Below are 14,819 nucleotides of genomic sequence, written 5' to 3' on the forward strand. Positions count from 1 at the left end.
AACTGTATTTTTATGGAAATGCAAATCATGGTACAAGGCTGATCTGTAGTAAATGGAAATGTCTTCTCTCATGTTAAAACAAAGAACACAAATTCTAATGCTCCTGTGCCTTCTGTTTGTTATATGTGTTTTTTTTGTTTTTTTGGATATGTCGTTGCCATGGTTTGTGAGCACTGAGACAGGAGGGAATTGAGGCAGATTATGAAGCTGCTCTGCCACTCCTGATACCTATAAAAGAAAATAGAGAAGGACAGAGATAAGCAAAAGGAGAAAACTAAAGGAAAAATGTCAACGTTAAAAGGGTTATGAGAAAAAAAAGGCAGAGATGAGGAATGACCAAAGGTATTGACAGATGAAAATGGGAAATAAAGAGCGTGGCATAGTGATAATGTTCTCTAAAACCTCTGGTCTTCCCCCTAACAAATTCTCTGTCTTCCCTTGACAGGATTATTATATTATTACCTCATTTTATTGGAGGAAGAAGAAAGTAGGCGAAGCAAAGGGAGAGAGAGAGAAAGAGCGATACAGAGCATCTGTTTTATAGCCTCAGATGCCTCTGCCTCAGAACTCAGAATCCAAGAATTTAAGCTGAAAATGATGAAGAGAGTCCAGACCTTTGTTCTATTGAGGCCAGGAAGAGATAGAGTACTAAAGAGACAGTAAAAGTCTTCTTCTGACCCCAGGATGTTAGCTGAGTGCTACTTAGCCACAAGTTAGAGACAATTAGAACATATTAGATGTTTAATTACAGATTTAATACAGATTTCACTGTGAATTTGCATGTGTATTATCAAAAATTTTTTTTTTTATCTTAGTCTGATTTAAGGCATTTTTTTTTATATAGTTTGAAATTTTATAATGCTTTTATAATTATTTTTAAGTGAATGTAAACAGGTACGACACAATTTGGATATGTGATATGGGATTTGTACATTGGATCTTGTAGTTTAAATGGAGCCCTCTTGACATTGCAGTAGAAATAAGCCTCAGAGTTGACACTATATTTTACTCAATGCAAATGAAAACCTTTTCATTCAGGTCAAATTAAATATGCTGTCTTCTATGTCTAATGTCCTTAGAAGACAGCGGCAATAGACATGATGTGGCTCAGATGGGCTTTTATTAAATTTACATACAATTAAAAGTAAACAAAGTGGTATTATCATCATTTGGGAAGTGAGATAAAGGTCACAAAGATCCATGTTGACGGTGGACCTTTAGCAGCGTCAGTAATAGGTCATATTCACTTTGTGTGACCCTTCAGTAGTGTTTCTTGCCCATGTTGCTCTCCTTGACCACATGTGCTGTGTCAAAGTCACTCACTCGTTCACTCATTCGCTATTCCCTGTATAGTCAGTGCCACATGGTGCACCATATTGGGAAGCAATGAATGCAAATGAATGAATGAATGATTTTGGATGCTGATATAAATATTGTATGCTGAGAGTACTCTGGAGCGGTCTCTCGATGCTTTCTTACATGTACCTTACTTTGTAATCCAGAATCAATATAAGCAAGCATACTTATTTTATATACTTATTTCATTTTTGTACGTTTTTTATTATTTTATTTAAATTTTTTTATTATTATTTTATTATTTTTATGCAATCTTGAATCTGTCCCATCCAGGCTGCGTTCAGGTAAAATACATTAAAAAAAAAATGGTGCTAAAATACATACATTTTCAAAAAAATACTAGTGTTCTCATCCTTATATATATATATATATATATATATATATATATATATATATAGCAGTATACGTATACTGTATATACAGTAGCATGCTCTGGTGAAGCATTACTATGGCCATGCTTAAAAACTGCATTCATCCCCAAGTCACATTAAGTCATCAAGCTATTAAAATGGTGCTGATATCTTCTCCTCATGTCAACACTATGATAATTCCTGTTTTATCCCTGTCAAAATAAATTAGAATGATGTGATATTTCAGCTTTTCGTGGTTGGTAAATCCTGCTTAATTCAGGACTTCTGACGGGGACACCTGCCTTTCCACCCAAAGGTTATGACACATAACGGGTCATGCTGTGTTTATGAGGAGATTATGGTTCTTTATGAGACCTGGCAGCATCGCACAGGGGTGAAGACGAGAGATTATGGGTGAGGGGTTTAGTGGTTTATGGCATCTGTCTGCACACGTTCACACTTTCCTTCTTAAAGGGGTCATGTCATAAATTTTTTATCATTATATTTTTTCCGCTCGTGGTCCCTGTTGTTCCTTTAATGGATTCATATTACAAGGAATACAATTTCCCTTGATCTTTTAAAATGAAAGAGCTTGATGAAATATGAAAACATATTGTAGCTTTCAAAACTCAAAACTTTTCCCCAGCCCAAAAAGTCTGATCTTAACAGTTTGTGCGGAACATTTCAGTGTGGATTGTTTTGTGATGTTGTCTATACAATTAAAAACGATATTTCACACAACAGCAAAGCTGCAAGCCGGTGTGTGAGCACTGAAATGCACTGTTTATAATTTCCTATGCAAAGCGGGGGTTTCTTAAAAGCCACAGTGGAAAATTATTTTGTTCAGAGACATAAAATATGACTGTATACTGTGAAAATACCCTCTTTAAATATGAAATCAGCAACACCACTCGGCTGGACCATTTGCTGTCAGGTACATCTTCTGCTAGTGATGAAAAGACTAATTTCTGCAAAAAAATCTTACTTCTCACTAGATGCACCAATGTATCGGCCAATAATCTGTATCAGCCGATAAAAGCAATTATTTTCACTATCGGCCATCACCGCAGTTGTTTAAAGTCCCCGTGAACCGGAAGTTGCAAACGACTTTTCTCCAGTGTTATGACGTATTTCCCAGTGAAAAGGAATATTGAACAGAGGGCAGGGTTTTACTCTAGCGCTCCTCCTCTCCATCTCTGCTCATAGCAGACTAACGGTTTGAGGGGAGTGGTTAAGCGTTGCCCAAACCAATTCCTCAAACTTACGTCATCAGAGAAGGTCCTCCAATGCAGAGGGGAGGGGAATTTTCAGATTTTGATTAAAGATTACCATGGTAAAAAATTTTTTTTTTAAATATTTTCTTGCACGGATTAATTGTTCACCACAAGACTAGTAATATGCGCTAACAAAGTAAATAGGGTCAATTTTGATTTCATGGGGACTTTAAAAACAGCCGATGATCCAGGCCGATTATAACTGGTCAATCAAAAGGGTCAGAAAAACGTATTTATGAGTCTGCAACTCATACTGTGTGTGAAGAAAATCCTCCTTATGTTGAATTTAGGGCAAGTTAATGCAACAATAACGCATTGACAATTAAAAAAAGCAACGTTACCTTATGAATCACCCATAGTTCAAGCCAGGGTTGCCATGTCTGCGGTTTTTCCCCTACACCAAACATCAATTGTTCCACGTCTCCCATCCAATAATCGCAAAGAGCTTTGTGCTTTATTACTTGTGATAAGAAACATAAACATTTGTCCATCTTTTTACAAAATTCAAACAATAAATGGTATTTTGATGCTCTCAAATGTGACGTGACAGATCGCTGTAGCGCCTCAGTTCAAGTCTTTTCTTCGACTTTAATACAAGTTATAGCTCGAAAAAACAAGCATGAACATAAAAAGGTATGTTGAAAGATACAGTAACTTAACGAAATGAATCAAGTCTCATATAATCCCTCAATCAGTGTTTCAACTGCAGAAAGACGTCACAAAAAACAGCTTGTGAACAATGTGTTACTTTATGTTGCATTTACCTCAGGAAAGTTATCCAATGTTCACAAATCATTAGTTAGCTAAAAATAAACCTAGAGAGGAGCTTAGTTAGAGCTTCATTTGCAATATGTGCGTTTGAATAAATTTGCTATGAAGACAAGTGTTTATGAAAACTATGTGCAACTGAGTTGCATACAAAGATTTCAGTTCTTCTTTGAGTGTAATTATTTTATCTGAAAATTAACAGAAGGTGAATATAATAGCTCTGTTGTTAATTTTAACCTATAATATTATAGGAATGTACCAAATGAGAGGGTTCCCTGTATAGTTTGCAGCATTATTTGGGAGAGATTTTTTTTTCCCTTAAGAAAATCAAACTATCGGTATCAGCAGATATTATTCTGAATAATCGGCTACAACATATCGGCTGAGAAATTTAGTATCAGTGCATCTCTACATCTCACCCAACTTCATTGTTTCTTGTTACAAATCAGATTATTTAGATCGGTTTTGCGAATGAGTTCAATCTGTTCACTTAAAAAGATCCGTTCACTAATCTGACTTTTTTTGTGTGTTTTTTTTAATTTTATTTTTACAAAAGATATCATATGACTTCTTTAATGAAGTTGTGCTGTTGTACTCTCTCTCTCTCTGTCTCTCTCTGTTTCCCTCAATTTTCCACCCTCAGTCTTTTATCAGCAAACAACCTCCTTCTTCCCCTGCAGAGCAACTTTCCCCAACTCTCTGTGAACTCTTCCAGAGTTGCGTCTTTGGAGTTTGGCAGAAAGAGGGAAAGCGAGGCTTTTAAAAGTTCTGTGTGTAGGGTTTTCATTAGGTTTCACTTTTCACAGTTGCTGCTTTTGACACCGTGTCAGCTTGTTTGTGAAGTCTTTTCTGAGTTAGCAAAGCTTATAAGAGACTTACGCCATGTGTTTTTGTGCAGCTGGCTCTCACATTGAGTGTGCGTGTGTATGTGCAGAGTAAGACGTCACTCTACTCCTAGAAAACAAAAGAACAATTGGGCACTAATGCAAAGTACTTTTTGTGCTAGTAAATGTAAAAAACTAGTAAAATAGTAGGCAGCAATGAGAGTAAATGCTTCCATTTTTATGCTACTCATAAATTCTACTCATATCATGATTTTTAGATTTTTCTCCTGTAGTTTTTGTTAATCTCTTAAGGTTTCACAAGATCTCAACAATGTCTGAAACTGCTCATGGTTTCAGTAAGAAATGATCATGCTCTTATTGTGTCAACATTTGTCTAATTTTTAGAGGCAATCATCTGATTTTTTTCGCTTAAAAAAACGTAAGTGAGAATCCCATTAAGTCTCCTTATCCTTTGAAAGAGCATCCTCAGAGCAATAATGTATCTCTTTTGGGAGTTAGTCTACATTATAATTCCAAGCTTACCTACTTCTGTTTCCATAACCTTTGAAAGGATTTATAAATTTCCTTTTGCCTTTCTCTCTTCTCTCTCTCTCTCTGCAGGTAAAGTGCTGAACACTGATTTAAGGCATTATCTTAGCCTGCAGTTCCAAAAAGGATCAATCGACCACAAACTGCAGCAAGTGATCCGAGACAACCTGTACCTGCGCACCATTCCATGTAAGAAACACACATACACAACCAATCTATTCATTTTTATTCATTTATTTATTATGTACTTATTGGCAACATTGTTTTATACAGTCAAACCAAAAATTATTCAGACACCAGATGTAATTTTTGATATTAATTTGATATTTCTTTTTACTAGTGGGCGCAGGACACTATAGTTCATTTATGTAAGTGAGGGTAGCAAAATAAAGTAAACTGTGACATATTATACCCAAAAATTCTTCATACAGTAGTCTACCAGTAAAATTTATAAAAAATTGGGACCAAGCATTATTCAGACACTTTGACCTGACCATGTTTTGATGAAGTGTTTTTTCTTTAATTGCTAATGCGACCTTTTTACACCACAGACTGGACAAAATTAAGCATTGCTTGGTAATTGGTTAACCTAAATTTGTATTATCTAATTGTGTACTTAAATTTAACAGCTGACAGCTATTCAACCTAATTCATTTGTGAGACAGTCTAACAGAAGAATGGCCAAAACCAGTGAAATATCAACTGATTTGATAACTCTTCTTGTCATATGTTATTACCATTTTCTAAACTATAGCGAAGAAACTGTGATAATGTGAGAAATGTTGAAGGTGTCTGAATACATTTTGGTTTGACTGTATATAATATAATATAATATTCTGCTTGTACAGAATTCTCATTTTTGGATCATTGAAGCATATCATGAAATTTAAGAAGAACATATGTTCTCTCCATCTTTCTCTGGCAGTCTGGTTATCTCATCTTACCTCTCAGTGTCCATTTCTCATACTGGTGTGTTTATTAGTGTTGTGAAGACAGAGGCTCTCGAGAGGAGAGCCCTCTGCAGAACAACACCAGCTCTCCTCTGATGCGCCCCGTGAGATGTTTACTGTTCCTCTGGAGAGTTGTGGAGTGGGTTTCTGAGACCATGTTTCTTCTCCAAGCAGTAGCACACTGCTCATTATTTTCTCATTCAGCTAGTTATTCCCTATTTAGTCTAATTTGATAAGTGACAGTGACAAATGTGTCATAAAACACACTGAGGGGGCGAATTCACAACGAAACTTTAGCAAGTGATGTTGCGTTTTCTGTTTAGGCTACTTATTTAAATATATTTAAGTATACTTACATTTGAAAATATTGTTGGATTTTAAGAATAAAAAAAAAAAATCAATTAAAAAGCCATTCTTTAATGTCATTCACCATCGTTTTGAGGCTCTTAATTTGTTTGTTTTTTTAAGGTATCGGTTCAGGCACCGTTTAGGCACCGGTACCGTTTTAAAAGTATCGATTTGGCACCGGTATCGAAAAAAACCCCAAACGATACCCAACCCTATTTTCAAACAAAAAAAATACTGAAAAATTTTGATCATTCAGTTTGATATCTGATTATGGTAACGGTTTGTAATGGTTCTCGGTTTAAAAACGATCCGTACCGTTCTCCACTCATGGTTCGGCACGCACTTGCATTGCGGTTCATCTCAAATCTGACGACTCATACGCATATGCTTTGTTTAAAAAATAACAATGCGTTAAACAGACAGACAGAGTTACACTGTAAAAAATGATTTTATGTCAAAGTAAATAAAACAGGAAAAATCATGTATCTTTTGCTAAGAATAATTTTGTAAAAATGAAAACTTTAGTATATTAAGTAAATCCTAATTATATACTAATTTTTTACTTGTAAATATTAGACATCCAACAGACAAGTGAAATTGACTTCTGACTCTCTGGCATATTTACATGCATTAATTAAGTACTTGAAGCAAATTTAAAAAAATCAAGTAAAATTTAGTCCTTGAAGAAAGGAATCTGCGCATGCGCAGAAAGAAGAAAACACGCGATGATTGAGGGATTTCGAATCTCCACTCCAACGGCTCTCGACAGGTAAGCAACAGTAAAAAACTGCATTATATTACGGATTTATAATGATTTTTTGATTAATTCAACGATTGTCTTGTCATCACTTCATGCTATACATTTGAAAAGTTTAGTGTTCTTAAGTTTAGAGACGTGCTCCAGAAAAAAGTTAAGGGAGAGGCAGAGGCAGAAAGCACCCTGTTTATTTTCTTTATTTTACAAAAGCACAATGTTTTATTTCGATTGAAAGTGGAAAAAGTAGACATTTAACAGTTTATTTTTTCATATTTCTTAAGTCTGTAATCTTTATGACCAAAAATGACGGAATATAAGTCTAATTTGCTGCTACGCGCGGGCGCTTTTGCCGACTCAAGAGGGTTAATGACGAGTTAACTTTGTAGACGTTAGCCATATTTTTTTCTCAGTTTTAAACTTTACGTTTTACACGATTTATCAGTAATTACGCCTAAAAACCATGAATATGTCACTTAAATCATGATCTTTTTGTTTAATATTTATTTTGTGTGCAATTTTCTTTATAGATGACAAATATTGGCCACGAATTAACAATAGGCCTAAGTGAGAAGGTTCTCGTTCCCTCATCGTGCACAGTATAATTCATTTCCTCATTCATTTGCTAAATCGTGCATACTATCTATTAAATGGTCCCTGCTTTTACTAAATCGTAACCACGTTGTAAATGACAATAATTCGTACTCCCAAATTCCTAATTCGTAGCCTTGATATCTGCTGTGTGTCACATGTTAGCATTAATGTGTGTAAATTGACTATGAGAGTAAGGTCATGCAGGATGTTTTTAATGATTTGGTTTAAATGAAATGAATAATGTGAATGCAAATTAATTAACTTTTAATTTAAAAGTATTAGCTGTTTACTGATTATTGTTTTTTTCTCTCTCTCTTTTCTTAATTTCAGGATATTTCTCAAATGCATTCAGCCCTTTGTGCCTCCGTTGCTGTAAACCGGTTGAGAGGGACAAAGAGAGAGACCGAACACACTGAATTGTTATTATTGTCATTATAGGTTTCTGTATATGCTTATTTCTTAATAAATTACTCTTAACTGCACATTGTCACAGTATTATTTTGTCACATTATAAGAGTAACATTTAATTGAATTTAAAATAATTACCAGCACTGCATAAAACAAGTAAAATGTATTTAAAATATCAAGTGGTTTTACTTAATTATATTAATTATATCAGATTTGTAAGTAAAAATTACTCAATATAATTTAACAGGCCAAGTTATATGTACTTATTCACTTTGTGAATTTTACTCGGCTTAGTTAAGTAGATTTACTTAATTTCCATCATTGTGAAATTTACTTGAAAAAAATTTGTGCAAAAACTTGCCTTATAAAAATTGAGTAAATTCTACTTATTGTTTTTCTCAGTGTAGGCTAATGCATGTTTTTGTAGATGGATACACATTCCTCTAAACTTTGTTCAATGCGCTAATGCTCTTTAATCGTATGCTCTATTAATATGATGCCGTCATTTGCGCCGTCATCACCCGGGTGTTGATAGCGCTGGTGAGACCTGATCTGCACATGTTCCAATCTGTTTAAACTAAACTAATTTAAGCCTTGCCAATTTAAACATTTAAAGAATAATCGAAAGATAACTTGCTGTGAGAAGATTTGTGTGTTCACTCATCCGAAGCACACTTCTCAGACAGCGTGCAAATATTGAGTTCTCTTTCAAGTCTTGTGCTTGAACGGACAATTTCGCCTTAGCGAGAATCCTAGCAAACATACTAGGTTATGTCTTAAGTGAACGTAAACAGTCAAAGACAACGGAGAAAAGACAACGCATGTGTATCAGCATCAATGTACTGAATCCGTGCATTATGTCTTAAAGTGACAGCAGTCTAATATTCCTGCTGTCTGTGTTTTTAATGTTAATCAAACAACAAAAGACAATGAGATCATCCACTGCTCTTGACTGAACAGTTTTTGTTATTTTATTAATGATTAATCTTTAATTTATACAGTAAAGATTATATGTAATGTTGTTTTACATTTGATTACTTTATTCAATTTCTGTACCTGAAAACTACTGTTAGATACCTGAAAAACATTAAAGGCACTGTTTATTTTGTTTGTATCTTTGCTCTATTGTATTTATTTGTGCTGTTGCTTGTAGTTTGATTATTTGTTCTTATTTTCTATTTTTATTTCGACAGTAGTCATTTTTCCCTTAGCACAAACTGAACCGTACCGAAACCATGACCTTAAAACCTTGATAAAAACCGAACCATGAATAATTTGAACCGTTACACCCCTAGTAGACACTATGGGCCCTATTTTAGCGATTTGACACGCAAGTATTAAACGCGAAACGCAAGTAACTTTGTGGGTGGATCTCGGGCGCTGTTGCTATTATACTGGCGAGATAAATTACTCTTGCGCCCGACGCAAATCTAAAATGGGTTGGTCTGAAGTAGCTACATTACTCGTAGGTGTAGTGTGGGCGTAACGTGAAATAAACCAATCAGAGTGTCATCTCACATTCCCTTTAAGAGCAGGCGCGCTTGTTCCATGGCGGATTGCTATTATAACGGCGGATTTGCCAGGCGCACGCCAGGAGCGGTTCACAGCCGAGGAGACCGACGTTCTCGTCAGGGCCGTAAAAGACAGAGAAGTGACATTGTATGGGGATGACAGAAACCCACCGAAATTAGCTTCGGTTAAACAGGCGTATAATAATTTGGGTAAATGTGTAAGCTAGATTTATGCCTATTTTTTCATATCTTCATGGACACCACAATGATTTCCCCTGTGTGGTTTTCCTTGTAATTATGTATGGTTTGCAAAAATGGGAACTGCTGCCTGCGTCTGTGTAGATGAGAGAAGCAAAGTGTATGCGCGTTGTGCACACGCTACATTATGGCCAAGCATGCGCCATGAATAATGCGCCACTGACTTTAGACTAGGTTTTTCCTGGTCGGTGGCGGAATTGTTTTCTGAAACTGCAAAATAGCACCAGGGAACTTTTGCGCCAGAACACGCCCCCTCTTGTCGCTGAACCGCCCCCGGGAGCGCAAGTTCATTCCCTAATTTACCGACGTGCGTCTGTGGAGGGAAAAGTCCGCTGTGCGTCGGGTGCAAAATAGGAATGATACATGCGTCGGTGTACAAAGTCAATTGCGCTGGGTGCAACATAGGGCCCTATGAGTAAAAACAGTAAAACATTGTGAAACTTTTGTGAAATATTACAATTAAAATAAAAAACAGTTATATTTTAATATATATAAATATACATATATTTGTGATGGCAAAGCTGAATTTTTTAGCATTACTCCAGTCTGCAGTGTCACATGATCCTTCAGAAATCATTCTAATATGCTTATTATTATCAATGTTGCTTAATATTTTGTGTGGAAACAATTTTTTTTCGAATTCAGCATTTTTAAATAGAAATCATTTGTAACATTATAAATGTCTTTACTGTTACTTTTGATCAATTTAATGTGTCTTTGCTGAATAGAATACCATTAATTTAAATAAATTATACTTATTAATTTATTAAAGCAAAATCTTCCTGACTTCAAACTTTTGAACAGTAGTGAATATAATATTTGACGAGCTATATCATAAGATATAGATTATGCTTTGGAGTGTAGTAAATGTTCAGCTAAATTAATACTCCAATCATTTTTTCCATACCTCTAGCTGTTTCTTGCTTCTTGTAGCTCCTGTCACTCTAAATTTTCCTCAGAAGGATTTTAGTGTTAGAAATGAGCAGCAAAAGTTTATTTTTAACAATCCATGATCATCACGATCATCACCAGTTTGCTTTGGCACATTCCAGTACAGATTTTTTCTGTGAACTATTGCAAAGAGGCTGTTACTGAATGCAGCCCGAGGAGGTGCAAACCATATTAGACTTGACAGCAAACGCACAGAAAAACGCCATTACTTACATCACGTGTAAAGAGGGCGTCTGCAGAGACGTCTTAAAGGCACAGCAAAAAAAAACAAACAAGCTGTTTATTTTTAAAGGTGAAAGAGAAGGTAGACAATGGTTGTAAAAAAGAAACTTTAATTGATATTATAATTGGGTTTGAGGGAAGGTGACCCATTTTAACAACTTGAAATACAGCCAGCGGAGACTGTTTAGTTGTGCATTTTATCACTGGCAATAACCGTATCAGCTTTTATATCCCAGCTGTCGAACTGTCTAATAATAGACTTTTTGATTAATGCATTTTTGTTTTATTTCTAAATCCATTGAAGTTTAAAAAAGAATTAATTATAAATAATTCCCCATTAGAATGAAGAATTACTCTTTGATGTTTTTGGAAACTTGGAGACAATCCGAATTAGCATAAAATGACAAAAAGAACTTCCATTGGTTGGCATTTTAAGCATGGCATCATCTTCTCTTGTCCTTAGGTCACTCTGTGCTTGACCTAGTTACTCTCTATCTTTTCTCTCTTCTCTCTTTAACTCAGTCAGTAAATTATGAGAAGAGCCTGAAATGGCAAAGTAAAGAAAAAAGTAAAGAAGGGAAGAAATGAGGAAAAAAGTCCGAAAAGTAGAGGAAAATGGGAGTTGGAGGAAGAGAGAGCCTCTGGTATTTGCAGTCACAAAGCTGCTTTATGGAGCAATGAACAAAAGTTCTTAAAAGCTCCTCTGATGGAGAGGAATAAAGAGCAGCCTAAGGTGCCACTCATATCCCTTCTCCACCAGAATGTGCTGGGGCAGGTGGTCGCCCGCGGGATCTGTGGACCTCTTTCAGAACCGGCCTGTGATTAAACTGACTTCAGAGGTCAACAAAGATGAAACTGGCTGTTCTTACATAACCTGCTTACAGTCATTGTTTACAAGTGTTTGGGCTCACAAGAGTTTCCACTGCGTCAGAGAGCATTGCAAATGCATTCATTTCTTCAGAGACGGTATGTCGCAAGGACGTAAAGGGAAATAGTTTGCGGAAGAGGCGTTGCATTATGCAACCAAAAGTCTGGAATAGTTGAACATTCTCTGATTTGTTGAAAAATTGGAATATTAAGACACATTAAGAAATTCCCTGATTGTTCACATCATTTTAAACTGGCTTGAGGCCAATCGCTTAAACTTAGCCACTATGTTAAGACTGCGCCTTAAGAACTAGTTTGACCAACTAGCAGTTAACCAAGAGATAATCAATCCAACTTTTCCAATTCAAATTAGACTGATCTACCTTTTTATGTAACTGACTTTAATTTAGATGGCTAACTTTCAAGACTAGTCTAAGCAGTTTATGGAACCGACCACAAGTTCTATGTAACTAAGTCTATTTGTAACTACTTTTATGTAACTATGATATTATACATTGGATTTCTATTTTAGTTTTTACTTAAAAAGCCATTGCTGTCTCAGAAAAAACATCAAAGACAGACTGAAGTTTTTGGCAGAATATGGGAAGTTTGATTCTGAGTGGTTCAGCAGAGTTGTGTGGAGTGAGGAATCACAATGAAACATGAGTTGCATGGTGATGCTCCAGAGCAGTGTCTTCGAAAATCTGCTGAGAAATATAATAATAAATTCACCTCTACCAGAGTGAAGCATAGAGGAAGAGGTGTCATTGTGTGGGGAGTCTTGCTAGCTGCTGCATTAGTGAGCTACTTCACTGTGAAAAGTCATTTAATGCTTTGGAGTACAGGAGAATATTGCAGAATGGTTTGCTTCCCACTATTGGAAAGTTGTTATCTAAAGAGGAATGACCAGATTTTTCAACAAGACAATTTGGGCTCCTGCTTAAATTACAAAGACAACCAAGAGGTGGCTTGAGAACAAGTCCATCAGGCTCATGTTTTGACCTGGTCAGAGTCCAGATTTGAACCCTATAGTGAACATTTGGTCTCACATTAAACTCAAACTAACTGGAAGACATTTATCAACTACTACGCACCGTATAGCGGGACTGCTTAAGCTTCATATTGATGTAAATGAGCATTTATTTGAAATATAAATCTTTTGCAGCATTATAAATGTCTTTACTGTGACTTTTGATTAGTTTAATGCATCATTGCTAAATAAAAATTTTTTTTTTTAAGATTTAAAAATAAGTTCATAAAATGTCATAATCAACTCAATTTTCATATGATTTTTGCAAAAAAAGGAAAATGGAAAGGGGCTAGAAAATCTGTGCAACAGAACACATTTAGCAACATCTCTTCTCCTCTACTCCCTTCTTTATCATTATGTAATGGACATTGAACAAGGTAACCCCTTTTAACCTCGCCAGTAGATATTCACATCTATAACCAGCGCTGCTGTTTCGATTCCCTCTTCTCGTGGCATTTACGCACTTGCTCCCTAAGGAAAATGTAAAGGAGCCTGTTTTTAATATTATTTGCTCTCAAGTTAGAGTCAAGTCTCCTCAGACACTTGACTCTGGCATTTCACTTTGCTGCATCTAATGTAAATGTCCTTTAAATGACAGTAGAGCCTGGTGGCATTTCCTAGCACACAAACGAACAGAGCCGAGAAATGTCATCTTTTATTTTTGGCCTTTTATTCGCAAGAAATGCCACCCTCAGGTGTCTCTTATGAGGATTTTGCTGCTAAACAACCCACCTCTGAAATTAGGTCCAAATGTGTACTGTTTCTGTTTGATTTTTTTTGAGCAAACACACTCACGCAGGGTTAAACACACAGAATTACATTTTTTATCTTGGTTTAGGAGTAAAAAAGCATGCATGCATTTGAGCTGATTGGAGAAATAGTTCACCCAAAATTCTCATCATGTTGTTCCAAATCCACATTACTGTTGTTTGTTGACACAAATGAAGAAATATACAGTGTGTGTACAGGGCCGGCGCTAGCCATTTGGGTGCCCTAAGCACAAATGCTTGGCGATGCCCCCGCTCCCCCAACCAACAAACACCAAAGGAATAACAACCATTCCGATTTTCTTAGTTAGGTTCTCTTTACTTCCAAAATAACTGCTGCAAAGAAATAATTTTACATTAACAATGGCACCAAACATGAAAAGAAATAAATAATATAAAGGTTAAAATTATAAATACCAAATACCACCACAATTACTAAAAACACAGATTTGGAACTGAACAATGTAAACACAGAAAGTTAAAAGTGCAAAGGTCTGATGAGGCACAATATAATAATTCTGTACATAATTTGACAACTCTGTGAATATGAAAATATACAAACACTGAGATTGTGGGGGGGGGGGTTTCTTCTAATTGCAGTTTCAAAGTTTTTTTAAAAAAAAAAAGAATCAACATGCAGGGCTAAAGCCCCGGATCTTTTGCACTACTAGCGACGCCCCTGGACAGGCATACACGCATAGGCGTAATTTGCGGGTAGGATCATGTCCCCACCACTATTTTCTAAGGTCGATATTGTCCCCACCACTTTTGAAACATCTCGCGGCACGAATGTACCAATACAAACAAACAAAACATCTCCAGTTAACCAGCAGAGCATTCATTTCATTCTTTTTTTAAATAAGAGGCGATCTAACGCTGAAATGTGTTGTTTTTTTAAATCAACTGATCAAAGTGCTCGTTGCCGCTGCGATCAGTGGCGCGGATACTATATGTTTGTTTCTGGCTCGCGCACAGCCTTCACTCAGACACGCGCTTCAATCCGTTGTGGAGACTCTCTATTCGTTCCGGTGCAATTAG

General features: G+C 35.9%; 1 protein-coding gene across 1 annotated transcript in view; it reads left to right on the forward strand.

Annotated features, from left to right (window-relative positions):
- Positions 1–14,819, forward strand: part of magi3b (membrane associated guanylate kinase, WW and PDZ domain containing 3b) — a 124,932-nt gene that overhangs the window by 69,626 nt on the left and 40,487 nt on the right. Inside the window, exon 2 of the mRNA XM_084127721.1 lies at positions 5,194–5,310. Within this exon, the coding sequence (XP_083983847.1) occupies positions 5,194–5,310 (117 nt within the window). The remainder of the gene's footprint in view (positions 1–5,193; positions 5,311–14,819) is intronic.

Source organism: Abramis brama (genome assembly GCF_963993115.1).
Source record: "Abramis brama genome assembly, chromosome: 11".
NCBI lineage: Eukaryota > Metazoa > Chordata > Actinopteri > Cypriniformes > Leuciscidae > Abramis > Abramis brama.